At 37.0% G+C, this 25,569-nt stretch overlaps 2 protein-coding genes across 3 annotated transcripts; both read right to left on the bottom strand.

The window, feature by feature from the left end:
- Window positions 1-200: 200 nt before the first annotated feature.
- On the bottom strand, window positions 201-8,019 carry LOC149416450 (uncharacterized). Its single transcript, XM_089642158.1, has 3 exons — window positions 7,680-8,019; window positions 5,340-5,464; window positions 201-2,855 (listed from the first exon to the last, which is right to left on the bottom strand). Exons 1-3 carry the CDS (start codon window positions 7,912-7,914, stop codon window positions 2,364-2,366), a joined length of 852 nt encoding a protein of 283 aa, XP_089498284.1. The 5' UTR covers window positions 7,915-8,019; the 3' UTR covers window positions 201-2,363.
- Window positions 8,020-14,115: 6,096 nt separating this feature from the next.
- Window positions 14,116-16,230, bottom strand: LOC149416449 (uncharacterized). 2 transcript variants are annotated; one of them, XM_089642156.1, is made up of 2 exons: window positions 16,104-16,230; window positions 14,116-15,909 (listed from the first exon to the last, which is right to left on the bottom strand). In XM_089642156.1, exon 2 carries the CDS (start codon window positions 15,863-15,865, stop codon window positions 14,792-14,794), a length of 1,074 nt encoding a protein of 357 aa, XP_089498282.1. In that variant the 5' UTR covers window positions 15,866-15,909; window positions 16,104-16,230; the 3' UTR covers window positions 14,116-14,791. The 2 variants fall into 2 exon arrangements, with proteins under 2 accessions (XP_089498282.1, XP_089498283.1); XM_089642157.1 differs by having other exon boundaries at window positions 16,165-16,187.
- Between the last annotated feature and the right edge of the window lie 9,339 nt (window positions 16,231-25,569).

The raw sequence follows: 25,569 nt of genomic DNA, 5'->3' as shown, positions 1-25,569 counted from the left end.
GCTTCGACGCGATTCCGTCGATTGATTTTTCTTTAAAAATCACGCACTCCGATTGTATTTTGCCATCCGGCTCGAAGGACCAAATGTTTAAATCAGTAACTCTTTTAAATTATAATTGGTTTGAAACTCGGAGCAAATTCGAACAGATACCAAAAATTTAAAAATAATTTTCTAGCATTAAACATTTTATATAGGTGGACACAATAATGTGGGTTGAAAGGGTTAAAGAAAAAGAAGTATAGTTTGTTCTCACAATTATTGTAAATATTATTTTTCAATATGGTAGGATAATTAAGAAATTACCAGAATCTTTGCAAAAATTTTCCCCACAAGAAGGTTCTTCTGCAAAAAAAATCCAATTCCTTTCAGAATCAGAGTTTACACAAACATATATTTTTAAAGCCATAAAATTTTTCACTGGAGTTCCTGATTCATTATTCAAAATAATTAAGGTATAATTAAGGAAAGGAAGGCGAGAAGTTCTGGGAAGGAAATAATATATGAGGTATGGGTAGGAATCTAGGGATCGGTGTGTCAAGAAGTGACGGACGTATGAATCCATCCCTCCCACTGCGTTGCAAGGCAATGGGTCGAGAAAGTCCTACTGGAGAACTCAAAATGTCTCACTCAAACAGTCTTGCCGGGCGCACCTGCTACGTAACCTACGGCATAGATGTTCATTATCTAATAAATGGTTCACGGGGCGGCGGTACCCATTCCTGTCTCCCGAGTTATTACTTATGCATTGAAGAAGAAGATAATACTAACAAAACATGAAGCAGAACAATATAAGACAATTTTTCTTCCTAGCTCCTAAAATCTTTAACCTTATCCCTGTAAACCTAAAAATCGTGAGTCAACCCCATTCCTTTAAAAAAACAAATTACGAAATGGATCCTTACACACGGAATACATTACAACTACAATACCCATTCATTCTACACTCTATCAATTTAATCACCTTTCAAACAAAACAAAATAAATCCTTATTCCCTAACTTAGCGGTATAGTATGTACATAATTAATTAGTGTGATCTATTTACTAATAATTTCTCAAATTTTTCATCTTCTTATAATTTTCTAACTTCTCCATTGTCTTCTTGCAACCCAAACTAGCTTTACATCATTTTTATTTTTCATATTATAGTAATGTATAGATTCTATGTCAGCAAACTGTAAAATTCACCCGCCATAACACAGGGTCATCCCTAGCATGGAGGGTGAAATATCACAAAAACCATATGTACTCTCTAAGTCTTGTATTAATAAAATATATTTATTGGTTAAAGACATTGTCAGAGAGAGAGATCCTGCTTTTGATTCCCAGTTGAGGCCGTTATCTCTTTATCGTTCTGTTTCATGTTTCGTTTAGTTTTATTAGTATTATCTTTTACTTAAAGGATATATTAAATTGATGGTTATAATCTTCAAAAATTATTCCGATACAAAATTAAATATTACTAACTAACTAAAAAAAACTAACTAACCATCACGCCGTTTCCCTGCAGGAGTAGGCAGAGAAGACGGACCGCCAAACAACTCGGTCTTGGCACACACTTCTTGCCTCATTCACATTCATACATCGTCTCATACATACTCTTCTATTGTTCTGACTCTTGACATGGCCCGACTCAAGTATCTGATTCACTTGATCGTGCCATGTCTTCCTCGGGCGTCCCCGACTTCTGCTACCATTCGCATTTGCATCATATATCCTCCTTACACTCCTATCTTCGCTCATTCGCTCTACATGCCCAAACCATCTAAGCGTCTCTTTCTCAATCTTACTCATTACGCTTACATCAGCCTTGCACTCTTTGCGGATCTCCACATTCCTCACACGATCAAACATGGTTTTACCACACATACGCCTCAGGGATCTCATTTCAACAGCATTTAATCTACTTTCATCCTTTCTTTGCCAGTTCCATGCCTCACTTCCATACATCAGGGTAGGTACCAGCATCCGTTGTGGACTGCTACATATTATGCTGACACCAACTGCGTTCAGTCCTCCATGAATGGAGTTACCTGCATTTCCCCTTGTTTCAATATTTCTGTCAGCCTTCCCATCTCTCTAGAACATACTTCCTAAATACAAAAACTCATCCACCTGCTCCAAGTATTCCTCAGCAACAACTATATTGCACACTGTTTTCGTACTCTCTCTTACAAACACCATGACTTTAGACTTACATTCATCATTAACTCATTCTTCATGCATACTTCGTTCATCCTACACACGAGAGACTGTAGATCTTCTATACTATTAGCAATATACTTATTACTATCGTTATTAAAAATCTGTATTTGAGGATTGTTGTAAGCTAGTTAGATTTGGTATTTAATATATTCTTCGTTACTTAAAATTGATAATCCATACCGGCACTAAAATCTGAAGGAATGCCGTCTAAGCTTTCCATATCGATCATGTACAATACTTTATTTATTTCATATCGTGCCTTGCACTGCAAGCGTGGACAAAATTTTCTCAAATGTGCAGCTACGTACAATCCATAAGTGGTGACATCATCTTGCAGTGGTCGCTGTGATGGTGGCGGAGTTGGCGTTGAAGGTGGTCGCTGTGATGTTGGCGTAGATGGAGGTCGCTGTGGTGGCAATGTTGGCCTGGAGGGTGGTCGCAATGCTTGCAATGTCGGCCTAGAGGGTGGTCGCAGTGGTGGCAACGTTGGCCTAGAAGGTGATCGCAACAGTGGCGATGTCGGCCTAGAAGGTGGTCGCAACAGTGGCGATGTTGACGCAGAGGGTGGTCGCAGTGATGGTGGCGGTGTTGGCGTGCAGAGTGATTGCTGTGATGGAGACGTGACAGGTAGTGGTATAGATTCATCTGAACTCTGAAATGAAGATTTTTAAATTTAAACATTATTAATCTCTTTTTACAAGTAGGGTAAACTATGGTAACTTGCAAATGCGGACCATGACTGTAATTAGCAGTGCATTTCATCGCATCGCTGACAATTTGAAGCTGAAGAAGTTGGTTGTTATTAGTGCCAGAAGTGTTTACCGATGTTTAAATGGTAGAAGTCAGATATGCCCAAGGAATACCATGTTGTGAGATAATAAATATTTGCTATACAAAAACCGTTCATTCGGTGAAACAGTACATCTGCGAACTATAGTGCCCACAGAACATTCGAGACCAACATCAGAACTTCCAGTTGATGTAACAACATTCAAAAGGTAAAGACCTCCTTTCCCATTCCTATTATTCCTTGCGATAAACACGATTGTTCATTCTTATTTTTTGTTAAAAATTACAGTCCATTCGTACCGATCGATTCGGTAAGCAACATTTTTTGGTCCTTCGAGCTGATATGGAAAAAACGGTTCTATTAGTAAGATAACAATCTACTTGTCTACTGATATCATGAGAAGCCGACCTCCTTTCCATTCCTATTATTGCTTGCGATAAACACGATTGTTCATTCTTATTTTCTTGTTAAAAATTACAGTCCTTTCGTCAAGTATCAATGGATTCGGTAAGCAAAATTTTTTGGTCCTTCGAGCCGGATATGGAAGAATTGGTTCTATTAGTAAGATAACTATCTACTGTCTACTGAAATCATGCGAAGCCATTGACTCCAGAATCCTGGTGTACTTGCCCTAACATGAAATCTGGGTATCATTTCGAATCATATTCGTGGTACTAGGAGGATTCGAGAATGCTTTGAATAAACCACGACATCAGCCGAACGTTGACCACACATTGAAATAAACAGACACTGCAAAGAAAAGTTTTGTTAAAGTAAGGCAACGGTTTGCAGCGCAGTCCACTGTGGGACTTTTCTGCTCAGGATCTGAATGTTAATTTTTAATCAAGCCACCTTCAAATCGGGTTGCATAGCGACACTAAAAATGAATGAGGTGGGTAAATTATAGCAAATTTGTAAAAATTTAACCTATCTCAGAACGCTTGATGACACTGTATGTCCATTGTAGCGTATTATTTAATAGACTTTTCTCAGAACGCTTGATGTCCATTGTAGCGTATTATTTAATAGACCTACCTCAGAACGCTTGATGTCACTGTATGTCCATTGTAGAGTATTATTTAATAGACCTACCTCAGAACGCTTGATGTCACTGTATGTCCATTGTAGCGTATTATTTAATATACCTACCTCAGAACGCTTGATGTCACTGTATGTCCATTGTAGCGTATTATTTAATAGACCTACCTCGGAACGCTTGATGTCACTGTATGTCCATTGTAGCGTATTATTTAATAGACCTACCTCAGAAATCTTGATGTCACTGTATGTCCATTGTAGCGTATTATTTAATAGACCTACCTCAGAACGCTTGATGTCACTGTATGTCCATTGTAGCGTATTATTTAATAGACCTACCTCGGAACGCTTGATGTCACTGTATGTCCATTGTAGCGTATTATTTAATAGACCTACCTCAGAACGCTTGATGTCACTGTATGTCCATTGTAGCGTATTATTTAATAGACCTACCTCGGAACGCTTGATGTCACTGTATGTCCATTGTAGCGTATTATTTAATAGACCTACCTCAGAACGCTTGATGTCACTGTATGTCAATTGTAGCGTATTATTTAACAGACCTACCTCGGAACGCTTGATGTCACTGTATGTCCATTGTAGCGTATTATTTAATAGACCTACCTCAGAACGCTTGATGTCACTGTATGTCCATTGTAGCGTATTATTTAATAGACCTACCTCAGAACACTTGATGTCACTGTATGTCCATTGTAGCGTATTATTTAATAGACCTACCTCAGAACGCTTGATGTCACTGTATGTCCATTGTAGCGTATTATTTAATAGACCTACCTCGGAACGCTTGATGTCACTGTATGTCCATTGTAGCGTATTATTTAATAGACCTACCTCAGAACGCTTGATGTCACTGTATGTCCATTGTAGCGTATTATTTAATAGACCTACCTCGGAACGCTTGATGTCACTGTATGTCCATTGTAGCGTATTATTTAATAGACCTACCTCAGAACGCTTGATGTCACTGTATGTCAATTGTAGCGTATTATTTAACAGACCTACCTCGGAACGCTTGATGTCACTGTATGTCCATTGTAGCGTATTATTTAATAGACCTACCTCAGAACGCTTGATGTCACTGTATGTCCATTGTAGCGTATTATTTAATAGACCTACCTCAGAACACTTGATGTCACTGTATGTCCATTGTAGCGTATTATTTAATAGACCTACCTCAGAACGCTTGATGTCACTGTAAGTCCATTGTAGAGTATTATTTAATAGACCTACCTCGGAACGCTTGATGTCACTGTAAGTCCATTGTAGAGTATTATTTAATAGACCTACCTCAGAACGCTTGATGTCACTGTACGTCCATTGTAGTGCATTATTTCCCATAAGGCTTTCCATTTCATCAAATGCGTACCACTTTGTGTTATAAATGAGGTTGCCTCCACCGCCCGTGCGTATATCTATAAGTTTAAAATATTTAAATTAAAATTGTACTTACGACTACCACGCTTTAAGCATAATTACCAATAAGTTTCTTTTTAACCCCTTGGGCAATTTTGGGAGATAGTCTTCACAGATAACTAACGATTTGGGAGGCGGGTATGGTACCGCCGCCCCAGGTACCATTTATTGGATAAACAACACCACTGCCATCACTGGATAACATTCGCCACGTCTTTTAATCAAAGTTCAAAATTTTCCTTATAAAACTATCTTGTGTCACCATTATGGATTTTATTTGGTATGGATTGGCGTTTGCGAAAGTTACGTTTCAATCTAAAACTACCTATCTAACTAACCATCACGCCGTTTCTCCGCAGGGGTAGGCAGAGAGGACGGACCGCCAAACAACTCGGTCACACCACATACTCCTTACATCATTCACATTCATACATATTCTTCTATTATTCTCACTCTTGACATGGCCCGACTCAAGTATCTGATTCACTTGGTCGTGCCATGTCTTCCTCGGGCGGAATGAATGATGGCAGGACTCTTGGTAAGGTTACGCCGCATCGTAACACAGATATAAATAAGATGCTAGGTAGTTAGTAGGTTTAGGCAGATACGTCCAAGCCCAGATGTGGGACTATCTCTATCTTGTTCATGAACTACTCATCGCTATTACCATAGTTTTTAACATCATTCGGTAGTTGTCTGTAAGTAAAATTTAACCAATTCTATTTCCGATAAACTTGTCGAATTATGCCGCACGCTTAATATGTAAGAATTTATAGATAGCACTACAACAAGTAACTATTTATGTTCTGGAAGATGGTAAACAAAACTAACACTCTAAAAACCTATTTTGTGCACGTTTACCTAAACCCCCGACATAAATAGTTGTCTCCATAAAGCCGCGTTTACACCAAAGTTGACAAAACATTGTTTTCAATTTTAGTTGAACTAAAAGTTGTCAGCTAAAAGTTGCTCTTCTCAAATTTAGAACAACAAATGGAAAACTTGTTGCCAAAGGTGGTGTCGCGAAGCTGCGACTCCACTATATTTTAAGAGGTGGTGCAGAGCAAAGCCCTATACCACACGCCCAAAGGACCAGTCCCAAACTACTCCGAATGACAGATTATGGGACGATTTATGCATCCGACGAACCCGATGGACAGTGCAATAATCAAAGGTATAAATCTGGGCTTCTGGAGCACAAGATAAGCCCAGATTGGAATGCAGGAAAGATGGACTCACCCGTTGATGACTATCACACGTCTCCAGGAGTTTTGGTTGATTTCACTTCACAAAATATATGTATAATCGCCCTGTCTGATATTATTTATCACTCCGAACTCTGATAAGCAACTGACACCACTTGTCTGATTTTACATGTGTCGCAACAATATTTTTACTATGGTGACATTTTTGGGATGGGTAAAAGGGTAGGTAGGACATTTGAAGGATTTTGTATTGATATTACACTTGTCCATTAAGCCTGTGGATGCATACCTAACAATCCCCTATATATTGCGCGAACAAAAGGATTGGCGCGAAAGGCAGTAGTGTCAAGAATTGGGCATTATCTCTGAGAAGAAGACGTCGATCCGTTGAGTGGTGAGCTGACGTGCGACGGGAGTGTCAAAAACTTTCTGAGAATGACCAGTGGTGACTGAGTATTTGATTTCAATGGTCGGACATAAAATCAATAAACGTGACACAAACTACAGGAAAGCAGTACCTGTCCAAGAAAAGCTAGCAGTTACATTACGTTTTTTGGCTACTGGTGATTCGTACACAAGTCTCGGTTATTTGTTTAAAATCTCAAAATCAACCATTTCACTGTTTGTTATTGAAGTTTGTAAGTTTGCGTGGAGGGGGAACAGTTCTCCACTAGTTTCCTACAAGTTGCTAGCGCAAAGCGCGCAGCAACAAATCTTCCACTTTTAGTTGTCAACTTTCTTTGATCTTTACCGACATTCCGCGGGAAACCAAAATTTAGTGGAAGATTTGTCTCTCCACAAGTGGAAGACAGAAAAAGTTGCTGTATTTTGTATAAAAAGCAACAAATTGCAGCAACTTGTGGAAAACTTAGTGGAAGACTTTGGTGTAAACGCAGCTTTAGATGTTTAAAGTGAAATCAAGTGTGGTTTTTTTAAAGAGCCTTTGAAGCCTTCGAATTCGACAAGTTTGCATCTATTGATAAATAAAACGGATTCAATGAATTCTAACCTGTCATTTTTCTTTTCTCTCTGCTATATTGGTTCTTCAAGCAAATCCACTTTGTATTGATAATTTTAGTTGAAACTCCCATCAGCGCAGCTATTTCTCGTACAGCCTCATGTTTTTTAAATCTGTTCTTGAAGTCTGGGCAATGGGAGTCCCAGATTACTGGTCTCTGTCGGATCAAGTGTATAAATTGAAGAACGGCACCTCTTTTGGAATCCATGACTTGCTCAGGGCCCATTACATAAATAAACCACTCACACACATAACAAATTAATAACAACTAACAATCGACTCATAAATAAACCACTCTCAATCGACTTGAACTGACATATCTGACATAACCTCAACCGTAAATAAACTTATAGAACCAGTGATGCCATACTCCAAAAATGAAAAACCCTGCTTCAAGGGTTAAAAAACCCCGTTTTAAGGTTAAAAAGAAAGAAAAACTAATATTTTTTTACATTTAAAGTTTCTTTTATAAAAGTTTAAAAAATATGAAATTAGGAATACCAACATATGAAAATGTCATGGACAGAAATTGTTTTAAATTGCTGCTATTCCATTTGACGAAAACAACTAACTAACTAACCATCACGCCGTTTCCCGCAGCCTCATTCACATTCATACGTATTCATCGTGCCATGCCTTCCTCGGGCGTCCCCGACTTCTGTTATCATTCGCATTTGCGTCATATATTCTCCTTACACTCCTTTCTTCGGTGTCCATTTCTTAATCTTACTCATTACGCTAACATCAGTTTAATAATGCCTTCGGAGGGCGAAACAGCTGTCACATGAAATCGTATTTAAGCAACGGAACTTGTTTATGAATAAACTCTTTATAAATAATGTTATAATTGTTCGGATGTCCCCGATTTCTTTTAACATTCACATCTGCGTCGTGTATTACCCTTACACCCCTTTCTTCGTTCATTTGTTCTACATGCCCAAACCATCTAAGCGCCCCTTTCTTAATCTTTCTCATTGTACATTATTTTTGGATTTAAATAGTTGGCAAAATAATTAATTTACATGTATACATTATTATAGTTAAGTTGTTCAGTAAGACAATTTATTGTACAGGAGTTTATCACACACAAGCCCGACGAAGACATGGCACGATCAAATGAAATACTTGTTTCGGGACATGTCAAGAGTCAGAATAATAGAAGAGTATTTATGAGATGACGCATGAATGTAAATGAGGCAAGAAGTGTGTGCCAAGACCAAGTTGTTAGGCGGTCCGTCCTCTCTGCCTACCCATGCGGGAAACGGCGTGTTGGTTAGTTTAATTAGTAAATTAATGTAGAAATCAAAATAAAGGTTTACAAATTGAATTAAATAACAATACAACCATGTTTTACGCGAGTATAATGGAAACAATGGGACCTAACTAAATAATATCTACGCTTTATGAAAAAATACAATTTTTTTATGAAAAATAATACTGATTTCAGACCATAATTCTCAGTACGTATCCAAAATTTCAGTCCATTCGACTTTGTAGATACTGAGAAAACGGCTCAAACCCAAGTCTTGCATTTGTGCTTGTTAGAATGATGATATTTTCAGAAATGCTCTTTTCGGCAGATTTTGTCATTGATTCAACTTCAGTTCTCAGTACGTTTCCAAAATTTCAGTTCATTCAGCTTCGTAGATCCTGAGAAAACGTCTGTAAGAGTTTGAACCCAAGTCTTACATTTGTGCCCGTAAGAATGATGATAATTCCACAACTGCTTTTTTCTGCAGATTTTGTCATTGATTACTCCAAACCATATTTTTTCGCTTTACATTATCATTATTTTCATGCCTACGATTTCATATAGATAGTTGCCATTAGAGAAGAAATAATATTTTGAGACGGTAATAAATCGTCAAAAAATGGCAACACCCAGAACATTACCATAGATCACAATCATGACATCATCTGTCACTTTCATTTGCGATCTTTGTCATTACCCAATTGATGTTTTTGTTTACACCAGGCATGGGCAACTTTTCCCAGGTTTGGTGCCAAATTATCATTCTGTCTCCGAGTCAAAAAAAGACAGTTGATTTTTCTTTCAAATGCGCGTAAATTAGAATATTTTCTTCCATTGAAAATAAATTATAAAAATCCGTCAAAGCAATGTTGTTAAATAGTGTTGTTAGCACCCAATCCCCCTGAAGCTCAATAAGTTCCATATGTACATGTGATCGCAATAGGCGAATCAAGAGTGGAATGTAAAATATAAATTGTGAACTTTGAAGTTGACACAAATATGGTTGGAGATGGTGAACATGAAGTAAGGAAGGAATCCGACTGTGATGTTCTTTAAGGATGATGATGGTATGATTTTACTCACAGGAGATATGATTTCACGCACAAGCTTCCATAACATCCAGGTTGGATACGAAACACACTGAGGGAACTGAATATGTTCACTGCACAGGCCTTCTACCCTGATTTAATATTAAAAACAGCACTGATAACTAATAGATGTACACCAATAAACTGGTTTGACAGTCACTTTTATTGTTGTAAAATGTCACACAAACACGTGATAATGACAGGTACTTGTAAGTAAAAATAGGATGGGAAAAATGCAAGGACAATGTTAAAGGAAGATTAATAGTTGCGTCAACAATACATTTGATGGAACATTATTTGCATCAGCATCCATTGGACGAGCAAATATAGCGAATGTAGAGTCTTTGTTTCGGAAGTCGGCAAACCTCATATAAAATTGCTCTATTAGTGCCATCAGTTCATCTCCATAAGAATTTTATGTTATATTATTACCTTATATCTGATTTTCCAAAAATCTGAGTTTATTACAAAAACCTTTGACATGTCCATGCAGTTCATCATGAACCACTTATAGTCCAGTCAGTGGGGGATAAAAAAGGGCTCCACCTTGCAAAAGGTTAGGTAGTAGCGATTTTCACATGTTGTTAAGATTGGGACTCAAAAGAAAAAAAAAATTTTCGACCTTGGGGGGGTCGAGCTCGATCCGCCATCTTGGATTGAAGGTGCCAAAATTTGGTTTTTTCAAAATAATTATGAAGTGGTTGATTTTAAAACCAAATAGTTGAAAACAAACTTAAAGACAACTAAATTACCTACATTTTTTGTGGGAAGTTTTTTTTTGTAAGTCTAATAGGTAACGAGTTACAGCGGTTGAAAAAATAAAATTTTGACAAAAAATTGTAAAACTCCAGTTTTCTTGATAAATTTTGTACGAACATATTACGCAATATCATTTTAACGTATTTCTACGTTACAATATACCTATATAGCATCATTCGTGTGCTCGATGACGTTGATTTGTTATAGTGGGATCCTAGTCTACAGCTGACTTGGCAACACTGATTGAGTCCTGGTTACAGGACGATGCCTGGATGCTCATGTCTGCAGATGTTCTTTTCGATGAAACAATGCCAGTTCAAGTTTCACAAGAACGATTTTTAGCCAATGAAAATAACAAAGTCCGTCTGATTTCAATGCTTACAAAGCAATTTATACAGGATGATTTTACAGTTAAGCAGGCTGAAGAAGATGCTGATGAGTTGATTGTCAATACTGCGATTTCCTTGTGTTCATCATATGACGCTGTTTTCATTATTGGCGAAGACGTTGATCTCCTAGTTCTGCTGACAGCATTAGCACCACCCAAAAGTAGTATATATCTTCGCAAACCTGGGTGAGGCAAAACTTTTGAAAGACTGTATTCCGCGAATAGTGTGAAATACAAAGAGGCGGCTGAGAATATTCTGTTTCTTTATGCCTTTAGCGACTGCGATACAACATCGTCCTTCTTCAACCAATAAAAAACAAAATTTTGTTCGCTTGTGCAAAACGACACAAGACTCAATGCCATGATAGGAATCTTCAAACAACATGATCCAGAAGACAGCAGTTGCAGGAACACGCTTTCTTGTTGCTTTGTACGGGGGTGACATGGATAAGGAAACCTTGGAAGAAGTCCGCTACAAACGTTTCGCAAAGTCGACAACAAAAAGCAAATTCAATCTTGCCTCTTTGCCACCAACGAACGACGCTGCACGGTACCATGCATTTAGAACGTACCATCAAGTCCAAAAATGGTATGGAATCCAAAAAAATCCAGAAACTGGGGCTGGAAACGTGACACCAACGGGCTCGTTCCAGTAAGAATGACAAAGAAACAAGCACCCGAGACTTTATTAAAATTTATTTCATGCAATTGTAAAAAAGGATGCGGCGTTGTATGTAGCTGCAGGAAAGCTGGATTGAAGTGTTCTATTGTATGTGGGTGCTGTAATGGTCAAACATGCCGAAATTCGCCAGAGGTTCACATCGATGTCGAGGACGAAGAAGAAGAGATTTTGTCAATGGAAGCCCAGAATCTCAGTATCACAGGCAATGAGTTAGATGATGACATTGATGACGAAAACTGTTATTAAGTAACATAATTTATAGTAACATAATTCATAGTAATGTAACATAATTTCGAAATCTACCATCGCTGGTATATCTGTGGAGTAGACCTACTGGGGATAGAACAATAAAAAAATGCGCCATGTTCTCTACCTCATGGTGGTGTGGAAATGAGTTAGCAAAATTTTTATAATTATGTAAAGAATAACCCGAAAAAATTACAAAGTTAGGAATTTCATAATTTTTTAGAAAAATATTCACATTTCCGCCACTGTAACTCGTTACCTATTAGACTTACAAAAAAAAACTTAGTACACAAAATGTAGGTAATTTAGTTGTCTTTAAGTTTGCCTCGGACAATTTGGTTGTAAAAACGACCACTTCACAATTATTTTGAAAAAAAAACAAATTTTGGCACCTTCAATCCAAGATGGCGGGTCGAGCTCGACCCTCCCAAGGTCGAAAACTTTTTTTTTTCCTTAGAGTCCCAATCTTAACAACATATATCAAAATTGCTACTACCTAACCTTTTGCAAGGTAAAACTCCCCACTGACTGGACTATATCCCTGTTTTGTAATTTAAGATTCAGATCATCATCCGGTGACATCTATCTACAAGGAATGCTAAATCACACACCCATTATTTTATTCGGTTAATCGTGTTTCCTTTTATGTCCATAAAATCTGCAATGTCTTGTCTCAAATAATAGAATCATTTTAAAATTTTCCCTTTACACAACCACCTCACTTCACAGTAAAAAGACACATCTTCATAGTCAAATAGGTCTTCCAAAAACACCTCAAACTGACGGTGACATGTGACTGGCACGTGACGTAATGAATGCTGGCAACTACTACTTAATTAATAAATAAATAAATAAAATTATTCCTAGTAAAAGACAATAACAATGTCAATTATACTTTTTCAAACTTTGTTTAGTTGTTTCCGTCGTATTGAAAAAAGGATAGTAAAAAAGTACTCAGAAACACATGGAAAAATAATTTATAAATATATAAACGCCTAAAAAGGCTTTTACATAAAAGTGATACATGATGCAGTGTACATAGGAGAATATTTGTATTATACAGGAGATACTGACAGTAAATAGATGTGTAGTGGTACGCCACTACTTGATTCGAACGGCATTCTAGAAGTTTCGGCTTGTTCCAAACAAGCTTCTTGGATGTTCTTTTATTATTTTTAATTTTTGTTTTGCATCCACATAGCAACCAAAATATTCGAGAAGCTTCTTCACCTTATAAAAGCGACAGCATAAAGGAACTCGTCAGTCAGTTTGTTTGTCATTAGTCAACAATTTACAAGACTTCGCGAGTGACAACCCGTGCCCCTCCGCTGCGCGCGGGGCTATAAAACCCGGCTTTTCACGGTTCGATCATGGACTCTATCGGGATCATAACAGCGCCCTGGCCCTGGGCCATCGTCCCTGGCCAGCGCTACACCGGATCACAGCGCCCTGGTTCCAGCACAGCTGTCCAGCGTTACATCCACGCATCTAGACCACGCGGCATCCTCGCCGGTCTATGCCATCTCCCGCACAACCGCCGACTAGGTCCACCGCACCTTTCGGCTACCCTGTTCAGCACTGGAGCACCCGGAAGACCCACTCTCTTCACCAGTTCCTGACAGTCAACAAGTCCGGTCACCAGCAGCGGCGTCGACTCACTGACCCGCGCTTGACCAGCACTTCACCGCCTGCATCCGGAGTCTTCATCATCGGTCATCAAGTCATCTCACATACGGCAATCTGACTCAAATAAAACACTGTGACCTTCTCAACATCTTTCATTTCGTGCCTCCTCACCAGATCCCCAATGATGTAAACCATTGTAAAGTAGGTACAAAATACACAATTGTAAAATAATTTTGATTAAGTAATCATTAACTCCAGCCTGAACCGGAAACGGGACGTACAAACAAGTTTACACACAGACGAAATGCAAAACGGCCGAGTATTTTAAAATTTTATTTATTACACTCAATAAAAAAAACTTGTACGGAAGATACATTTTTGATATTGTGTCACCCGCCATGCGCCTAGGGATGTCGCTGTGTTATGGCGGGTGAAGTTTTCTTAATATGCATATAATAATAGTCATTAAATTATATAATTCAGATTTGGTTATAAATGTCATAATTTTATTAGGAAGATTGGATAAGGAATGTAAGAGATGTATGAAGGGAGATAAAAATGTCTGGAAGTTATGATAGCAGGTGTAAGATCCGCAGGGTTATTTGTGTATTGAAAGTATGGAGTCGGGTTTCAGTTTTTAAGTCATCAGGGAGTAGATTTAAGGTTTTAGGAGCTAGGTAGACGAATTGTCTTTGTGCTGATGTAGTATGCAGTTTAGGTAAATTATAAGGTCAGTTGATTATAGTTCTCACAAGATTTCTCAACGCTCAGTAAATTATTGTAAAATATATTGATTTTCATATACGTTTCAAGTATGTAGGCTGCTAAGATGGTATCTAGGTACTTACATAACAAACCACCTAACTTAACCTCCGGGGAGTCATTGTCCATGCATAATATTGTCCTGTTACCCCCCCTTTATTTGCTTAACCGAGGAAGACTTATAATTTCAACACAACACATTTTGAATTCAATTCTGTGCCTGTAGTTTCATTTCCGTTGTTTTCTTCAAATTTTGGCCCTAGCCTCGTATGGGATCGCAGCACTGTGGATATACAGATATTACTTTTTGCCTTTTAAATGGATTCGTTTCACATGTGCTGTCAAGATCCCAGCTCGCGTGAATTTCTTGCCACACTCCTCGCAGGTATATGGCCTCTCACCGCTGTGCGTGCGCTCGTGTTTCGTCAAAGACTCCTTATGTTTGAACGCTCGGTTGCATTGGTTACACACGAACGGCTTAGCCTCAGAGTGCGTCGTTTGATGAGCCTTCAAGTTCCACTTGATGTTTGTAGTAAATTCGCACTTCAAACAAGAGAACACATCACTGGGCACAATTTTATCACCGGTATGCGTGCGTCTATGCACATTTAAATGATGTTTTCCTTTAAATTTTTTATCACAAAAATCGCATTTGTAAGGCCGCTCGCCTGTGTGAACCCTTTTATGAAGTCTTAGCGCTCCAGATTGCGATGTGGAATAATCACAAACATCACAGGAGTACGGTTTTTCCCCGCTGTGGATCCTTTTATGTGATCTGAGATGGGTGGACGTGGAAAACACGAAGCTACATTCGTCACACGCATAAGGTTTCTCACCAGAGTGGACTCGCTTGTGCTCACGGAGGTTGCTGGACCAACCAGAAGCAAAGTTACATTCAGAACATTTAAATGGCTTCTCTCCGGTATGCCCGCGCATGTGATTAGTAAGCACCGAGGCTTTGAGAAACATCTTTCCGCACACATCACATTTGAATCTATACCTCCAAGATACACTTTCATCATTTACCGCCATATTGTCAACAGATTCAATTGCATCACTTGAAACCGTTTCACGTTTAATTTCTGGATTTTCTTTAACTTCAGTTGGCCCATAGCTTTCGATAACCACTTCTTCTTTGATGACTGATATAGGTATGAATGGTTTCTGTTGGGAGTGCGTGCGTTTGTGAGACATCAGCGCCCAGCTTTTAAGAAATGTCTTTTCGCAATCATCACATTTGAACATATTCTTCATGGATACGCTTTCACCCTTTACCGGTAGACTTTTAGCTTCAATTTCATCAGATTCAGTAATTTCAGATTTGATAATGACTTCTTCTTTAATCACCGATGGAGCATTTATCACTTCGTCCATCACGGAGGTTTGTAAAGTGAAATGAATTGAAGGCTGTAGTAAAACTGAAAGGAAATAAATCATGGAATAAGTTCATCTGACTCGGTGTTATAACTAAGAGGAGGGGAAAATCGTAAGACCGGGAGTAGAACAGCAAGAGACTGACAGAAGTGTAGAGAATTTCTAGAAGCTGCCTAAAAACTCTCCAAGTGATATAGGTTATGGCGCAGAAAACGTGTGTAATGGTTTTGGAATTTACCTCGCTCACACCGATGATGTTTTTATTAAAAGTTAAATCAATATTAAGCTCGAAAACATACTCGCAACAATATTAACACGTAGATATCACGTAATCTGCCTAAACGTCATTTTTGGTCACTATCAACTACTTGATATCCATAGACAAGCTTTCTGAACAGATCAGTGTGAGTGTGGCCTAGCTAGGAGGGTATAACTCCGAGACTAATTTGAAACCGCCGAAAAGACACGGATATTTCTATGGTTATTTTATGACGTCACAACGTATTTTCACGTGTCTTTATTTTGATGTTCGCAGATGATATAAAAATTTACCAAATTATTGACAATATTAATGACTGCTTATTATTACAATCAAATCTCATTAGCTATTCTGATTGGTTTATCTTAAATAAATTAACCCTTAATGTAAACAAGTGTCAAGTCATGAAATTTTATAGGAAGAAGAACCCATTGATTTTCACATACTGTATGAACAATCAAGTCGTGTCTGAACCCGAAATAAAAGACCTGGGGATAATATTTGACACCAAATTAACATTTATCTCCCATATTAACAATATAACCACTAAAGCAATGCAAATGTTGGGTTTCATATTAAGAACTTCAAAAGATTTCAAAAATTTAAAAATATTGTTTTCATCCATTGTCAGAAGCCATTTAGAATTCAATTCAACCATTTGGAATCCATTTTACAATATTCATGAATAATCGATTACAATATTCGAAAGAATCCAACATAATTTTTACCAAACATAAATTATAGATTAGGAATTCCTATTGAAAACATTAACTACACTTCACTGTTGAAAGTCATGGGCCTTGCCACATTAAAAGAAAGAAGATTATGCTCTGATTTGCTAGTATCTCAAAGCACTCGATTTTATGTTAATTTGAACCAAAAATGCTTCTAGCCAACCAAAATAAAATAGGAAATAATGTATCTTGATATTATTCCAGCTTATAGTTTCGTCACTTGCAAACATTGATTTTTTATCTATGAAATTCCGTATTTACATATTTTATATAAATTTTCATTGTAGTGTATTTATTTAGAGGAAATGCCCAAATGAATTTTTTCGACTTTATGTCCGGGTTAAATTTTCCCCATAGGAAAAACTAAACCCTTCCACACACTTTTCCACAAATGATCATCTAGTATCTAGTCAATCAACATTATGTAAGTGCATTATATAAGCAAAATAAATACAAAACAATACAAGAACAACACGTCAACTCACCAGAGATCAAATGGGAAAATAATTCGCCGACTCCAGATATTTTCATATCAGAGGGTTCGGCTCGGTAGAACTTCTAACAGGGCCTATAAATCCTACTGATCCCTCAACATAAAAATTTAAAAAATCTTTCGTTATCCTACATGTATTTAAAATGACTGATAATTGCATTTATATATATATATACATTTTTTGATAGATCTAATACGCCTAAATTTTGAATGAGAGAGCTAGGTATAATGCCAGTGGCCGAAATAACGAATGGTAATATATTTTTTAATATTTCTTTTTTCTCATTTCCTAAATCTGTGTATTTACTTATTTTTTCATTAACAGATTTTTGAATTTATTATTATTATTGAAGAGCAGAGAAAATGACTAGCTATTAAACAGAGAGCGGTATTAATATCCCAACTACACGCATGTACAATTAATCTACTGATTGATTTGTGTTTTCCGAAATAAATTACTAATTTCGATGTTGAAAATCTGTTATTGATATCAGAAAAGCACTTAACGTGTTTAGGGAATGTAAATTATTTTTTGAAACGAAGCAAAAAGATGCAGAATCCGTTAATGATTTGCGCAGTGAGATTCTGTAAACTTGAAGGTAAACTAAAAATAATATTAAAGATATATTTGTAACGGAACTTCGAGACGGTCGTATCAATGAGAAAATGTATTTGGAAGCTGAAAAGTTGTCTTTAAAAATGTTTTAGAATGCGTTTCGGGAATGGATTCTTTCAATAAGCAGATGAAATCAGAAAGTATCGCTTTGGTGTCTTAAAATAGACGGAATAATTCGTTACCGGTAAACAATACTGCGGGTAGGAATTCATCGGTACCGAACGGAAATAATGTTACACGTTATAGACCGAAGTCTGCTATATCTGTAAATGCTATCTTTTCCAACAGATATGATGAATCAATAAGATTGTTCACGATTTTGTATAAGAATAGGGCATCAGAAATTTTTCTGCGTTTATATAAAGCGGTAGGGTCAAACCGATGATAACTAAAGCGATACGATAAATAATAATAAATACTTTTGTAAATAATTGTTTTTTAATGATGGTACAGGGTTTTCCAATAAGATGTGTTATTTTGATATTCAACCGTAAAATATCAATGGTTTCGTTGCTTGTGTGGCACGTAGCGCCATCTTGTTGAAAAAACGTTGTCCAGATCAATACCATCCAATTTCGGCTATAAAAAATCATTAATTATCTCTTGATACCAATAAATTCACCGTAATTGTTGCTCCATCTTCATTTACGAAAAAGTAAGGTCCAATGACTCCGCCGGACCATAAACCGCACCAAACAGTCACACGTTGAGGATATAGAGGTTTTTCAACAATAACTCTTGGGTTTTCCGAGCCCCAGATGCGACAATTTTGCTTGTTGACGAAGCCGCCGAGGTGGAAATGGGCCTCATCACTCAAAATGATTTGCATTTGATTCACTCAAGTGAATTTTAATAATTTCAATGCGTTGTTGAAGCGTGTATCGTTCCATTTTTATCAATGGCGTGGCTTCTACTTGTCAAATGTCAAAAAATGACAGCTTCAAAAGTAACATCTACCGAAATAGCGGGCTATTCAAAATAACACCTCTTATTGGAAAGCCTGTATTTACTTATTTATTGTGAATAATGCATATGTTATCTGAATTTGCATTTATCCGATCTTCTTTTGAAAGCAGGTACTTGTATTTTTTAACATTTTACTGTATGTAAACTTTGTATTTCTGAAGAAAATTTCTGAACGTAATTATTTTATATTATTAAATTTACTGGAATTATTTAGTTTTTCAAAGAGATTTTAGGATATCTAAACATTATTATTTATGAATGATAAACTAATGTTTATAAGACAAGGTTTTTATGCATAGCATAAAGGATAATAAATTATTATTAGCAATAATTTGTCGCCTGTAATATCAATACAAATATCTCCCGAGTAAAAATAAATCCGACGGGAATTGAACCCGCGATTTTTGATTTGGTTTCTTTCGTAATCCTCTAACTAGCTAGGACTATACCCTTTCATGTTTCTAACTAACTAGTACTGCGGCTCACTTGGCCTTATTACTATTAACATCTGATTCTTTCGTAATCCTCTAACTAGCTAGGACTATACCCTTTCATTGACTCTAACATTGTAAGGAAGGAAAGTATGTGGAAATAAAGTATTATTCTGATGAAAATATAAATAATAACCTCGTATTTAGCCTTGACTGTGCCATTTGAGAGAGTAACCCTAACATTGTAAGGAAGGAAAGTACGTGGAAATAAAGTATTATTCTGATGAAAATATAAATAATAACCTCGTATTTAGCCTTGACTGTGACGTTTGAGAGAGTAACCCTAACATTGTAAGGAAGGAAAGTATGTGGAAATAAAGTATTATTCTGATGAAAATATAAATAATAACCTCGTATATAGCCTTGACTGTAACATTTGAGAGAGTAACCCTAACATTGTAAGGATGGAAAGTACGTGGAAATAAAGTATTATTATGATGAAAATATAAATAACCTCGTATATAGCCTTGACTGTGACATTTGAGAGAGTAACCCTAACATTGTAAGGAAGGAAAGTATGTGGAAATAAAGTATTATTCTGATGAAAATATAAATAACCTCGTATATAGCCTTGACTGTGACATTTGAGAGAGTAACCCTAACATTGTAAGGAAGAAAAGTATGTGGAAATAAAGTATTATTCTGATGAAAATATAAAGACCCTTGTATATAGCTTTGACTGTGACATTTGAGAGAGTAACCCTAACATTGTAAGGAAGAAAAGTATGTGGAAATAAAGTATTATTATGATGAAAATATAAATAACCTCGTATATAGCCTTGACTGTGACACTTGAGAGAGTAACCCTAACATTGTAAGGAAGGAAAGTATGTGGAAGTAAAGTATTATTCTGATGAAAATATAAATAACCTCGTATATAACCTTGACTGTGACATTTGAGAGAGTAACCCTAACATTGTAAGGAAGAAAAGTATGTGGAAATAAAGTATTATTATGATGAAAATATAAATAACCTCGTATATAGCCTTGACTGTGACATTTGAGAGAGTAACCCTAACATTGTAAGGAAGGAAAGTATGTGGAAGTAAAGTATTATTCTGATGAAAATATAAATAACCTCGTATATAACCTTGACTGTGACATTTGAGAGAGTAACCCTAACATTGTAAGGAAGAAAAGTATGTGGAAATAAAGTATTATTCTGATGAAAATATAAATAACCTCGTATATAGCCTTGACTGTGACATTTGAGAGAGTAACCCTAACAGTGTAAGGAAGGAAAGTACGTGGAAATAAATCACTATTCTGGTGAGAATAGAATTAACATCGTATTTAGCCTTGACTGAGACATTTGAGAGAGTAACCCTAACATTGTAAGGAAGGAAAGTATGTGGAAATAAAGTATTATTCTGATGAAAATATAAATAATAACCTCGTATATAGCCTTGACTGTGACATTTGAGAGAGTAACCCTAACATTGTAAGGAAGGAAAGTACGTGGAAATAAAGTATTATTCTGATGAAAATATAAATAACCTAGTATATAGCCTTGACTGTGACATTTGAAATAGTAACCCTAACATTAGTGGACATTTAACTTCAAACGCGATGCAAGTTAATTGTTCATTCAAGCAAGAATAGATTACATTACGCAATCAAAACCACCTGCCTAGGCTGATAATGGACACTTCAAGGCTGAAATGTTGATCCACGGTAAAGAAAAATGCTCAAAATAACTCAAAAAGTCGAATAACATCATAAATAAGAGTAGTCCAAGGATTTTCTGTGTTTGATCGGGACTTTGTTGGTATCGAACAAACGCTAGGAATGACTTTATTCATGCGGCAATCAGTGCTATAAAAAAGATCATCAGGAATTACGAATCATCTGATAAAAATAAATTGTACCCACTCGCTTTATTATTATTTGCTAGCGATAACAGGCATATTTGTATACTTATTTGAACGAAAATCTACTTTTATACCCTCGTTGTTCACTTGAAGAGTTATGTGTTTATTATTTCAATTAATACAAGATCTGGAACATTCTATTGTGGTAGACAATAATTTAATTAATTCTCATTTTACATCGGGAAAACAACTCGCAATTTCGACATAAGAATCAAAGAACATTCAAAGTGTCCCATTATTAATAAAGGAAAGCGATTAGATTACTTAGAAGTCTTAGAAATGAAGAAATCCCGTAATAATAATGAGTCCATAAAAAAATATCTTACAGTCACATGTTAGACATGTTCCTTTTCCCTTAGTATTAATAATAGTTACATAATTTTATTATGTTCGGTGACCGGGGATATCATCAAAATGACAATTCAACACACCTACAAAAAGTGGTATAAAGTCATAAAAAGTGACAAAACAAAAACTAGGTTAAATAGGTTACATAGGTAATATAATAATATTTTATATTAATATTTAACTTTGATGTAATATTAATATTCTTAATTAATTATAAATAATATGTAAATGAAATCCTCAGCACGGGAGATCCCAGTGAGGATATCATTATATGTCTTTGTAACACAAAAAAAGATAATAAAACACTTTATTATTATTTTATTATATTATATTATATTATAACTATTAAACCTGCCAGGCAGTGGTTTATATGGTAAATACCTACCACCATGACAGGCAGTGGTTTATACGGTAAATACCTATCATTATAACAGGCAGTTGTTTATATAGTAAATACCTGCCATCATGACAGGCAGTGGTTTATATGGTAAATACCTGCCATCACGACAGGCAGTGGTTTATACGGTAAATACCTATCATTATAACAGGCAGTTGTTTATATAGTAAATACCTGCCATCATGACAGGCAGTGGTTTATATGGTAAATACCTGCCATCACGACAGGCAGTGGTTTATACGGTAAATACCTATCATTATAACAGGCAGTTGTTTATATAGTAAATACCTGCCATCATGACAGGCAGTGGTTTATATGGTAAATACCTGCCATCACGACAGGCAGTGGTTTATACGGTAAATACCTATCATTATAACAGGCAGTTGTTTATATAGTAAATACCTGCCATCATGACAGGCAGTGGTTTATATGGTAAATACCTGCCATCACGACAGGCAGTGGTTTATACGGTAAATACCTATCATTATAACAGGCAGTTGTTTATATAGTAAATACCTGCCATCATGACAGGCAGTGGTTTATATGGTAAATACCTGCCATCACGACAGGCAGTGGTTTATACGGTAAATACCTATCATTATAACAGGCAGTTGTTTATATAGTAAATACCTGCCATCATGACAGGCAGTGGTTTATATGGTAAATACCTGCCATCACGACAGGAAGTGGTTTATATGGTAAATACCTACCATCATGGCAGGCAGTGGTTTATATGGTAAATACCTACCATCATGGCAGGCAGTGGTTTATATGGTAAATACCTGCCATCACGACAGGCAGTGGTTTATATGGTAAATACCTGCCATCACGACAGGCAGTGGTTTATATGGTAAATACCTGCCATCACGACAGGCAGTGGTTTATATGGTAAATACCTGCCATCACGACAGGCAGTGGTTTTTATGGTAAATACCTACCATCATGGCAGGCAGTGGTTTATATGGTAAATACCTGCCATCACGACAGGCAGTGGTTTATATGGTAAATACCTGCCATCACGACAGGCAGTGGTTTATATGGTAAATCCCTATCACTATAACAGGCAGTGGTTTATATGGTAAATACCTGCCATCATGACAGGCAGTGGTTTATATGGTAAATACCTGCCATCACGACAGGCAGTGGTTTATATGGTAAATACCTGCCATCACGACAGGCAGTGGTTTATATGGTAAATACCTGCCATCACGACAGATAGTTGTTTTATATGGTAAATACCTATCATTATGACAGGTAGTGGTTTGTATGGTAAATACCTGCCATCACGACAGGCAGTGGTATATATGGTTAATACCTACCATCATGGCAGGCAGTGGTTTATACGGTAAATACCTATCATTATAACAGGCAGTTGTTTATATAGTAAATACCTGCCATCATGACTGGCAGTGGTATATATGGTAAATACCTGCCATCACGACAGGCAGTGGTTTATATGGTTAATACCTACCATCATGGCAGGCAGTGGTTTATACGGTAAATACCTATCATTATAACAGGCAGTTGTTTATATAGTAAATACCTGCCATCATGACAGGCAGTGGTATATATGGTAAATACCTGCCATCACGACAGGCAGTGGTTTATATGGTTAATACCTACCATCATGGCAGGCAGTGGTTTATACGGTAAATACCTATCATTATAACAGGCAGTTGTTTATATAGTAAATACCTGCCATCATGACAGGCAGTGGTATATATGGTAAATACCTGCCATCACGACAGGCAGTGGTTTATATGGTTAATACCTACCATCATGGCAGGCAGTGGTTTATACGGTAAATACCTATCATTATAACAGGCAGTTGTTTATATAGTAAATACCTGCCATCATGACAGGCAGTGGTATATATGGTAAATACCTACCACCATGACAGGCAGTGGTTTATACGGTAAATACCTATCATTATAACAGGCAGTTGTTTATATAGTAAATACCTGCCATCATGACAGGCAGTGGTATATATGGTAAATACCTGCCATCACGACAGGCAGTGGTTTATATGGTAAATACCTACCATCATGGCAGGCAGTGGTTTATATGGTAAATACCTACCATCATGACAGGCAGTGGTTTATATGGTAAATACCTACCATCATGACAGGCAGTGGTTTATATGGTAAATACCTGCCATCATGACAGGCAGTGGTTTATATGGTAAATACCTGCCATCACGACAGGCAGTGGTTTATATGGTAAATACCTGCCATCACGACAGATAGTTGTTTTATATGGTAAATACCTATCATTATGACAGGCAGTTGTTTATATAGTAAATACCTGCCATCATGACAGGCAGTGGTTTATATGGTAAATACCTACCATCATGGCAGGCAGTGGTTTATATGGTAAATACCTGTCACCATGACAGGCAGTGGTTTATATGGTAAATACCTGCCATCACGACAGGCAGTGGTTTATATGGTAAATACCTGCCATCACGACAGGCAGTGGTTTATATGGTAAATACCTACCATCATGGCAGGCAGTGGTTTATATGGTAAATACCTACCATCACGACAGGCAGTGGTTTATATGGTAAATACCTACCATCATGGCAGGCAGTGGTTTATATGGTAAATACCTACCATCACGACAGGCAGTGGTTTATATGGTAAATACCTACCATCACGACAGGCAGTGGTTTATATGGTAAATACCTACCATCATGGCAGGCAGTGGTTTATATGGTAAATACCTACCATCACGACAGGCAGTGGTTTATATGGTAAATACCTACCATCATGGCAGGCAGTGGTTTATATGGTAAATACCTACCATCACGACAGGCAGTGGTTTATATGGTAAATACCTGCCATCACGACAGGCAGTGGTTTATATGGTAAATACCTACCATCATGGCAGGCAGTGGTTTATATGGTAAATACCTACCATCATGACAGGCAGTGGTTTATATGGTAAATACCTACCATCATGGCAGGCAGTGGTTTATATGGTAAATACCTGCCATCACGACAGGCAGTGGTTTATATGGTAAATACCTACCATCATGGCAGGCAGTGGTTTATATGGTAAATACCTGCCATCACGACAGGCAGTGGTTTATATGGTAAATACCTACCATCATGGCAGGCAGTGGTTTATATGGTAAATACCTACCATCATGGCAGGCAGTGGTTTATATGGTAAATACCTGCCATCACGACAGGCAGTGGTTTTTATGGTAAATACCTACCATCATGGCAGGCAGTGGTTTATATGGTAAATACCTGCCATCACGACAGGCAGTGGTTTATATGGTAAATACCTGCCATCACGACAGGCAGTGGTTTATATGGTAAATCCCTATCACTATAACAGGCAGTGGTTTATATGGTAAATACCTGCCATCATGACAGGCAGTGGTTTATATGGTAAATACCTGCCATCACGACAGGCAGTGGTTTATATGGTAAATACCTGCCATCACGACAGGCAGTGGTTTATATGGTAAATACCTGCCATCACGACAGATAGTTGTTTTATATGGTAAATACCTATCATT

The sequence above is a fragment of the Hesperophylax consimilis genome, chromosome 17 (genome assembly GCF_061612785.1).
Source record: "Hesperophylax consimilis isolate HC1 chromosome 17, BYU_Hcon_1.0, whole genome shotgun sequence".
Lineage (NCBI taxonomy): Eukaryota > Metazoa > Arthropoda > Insecta > Trichoptera > Limnephilidae > Hesperophylax > Hesperophylax consimilis.
The sequence above is the reverse complement of the archived record's forward strand: the minus strand, read 5'-3'. Positions and strand labels throughout refer to the sequence as shown.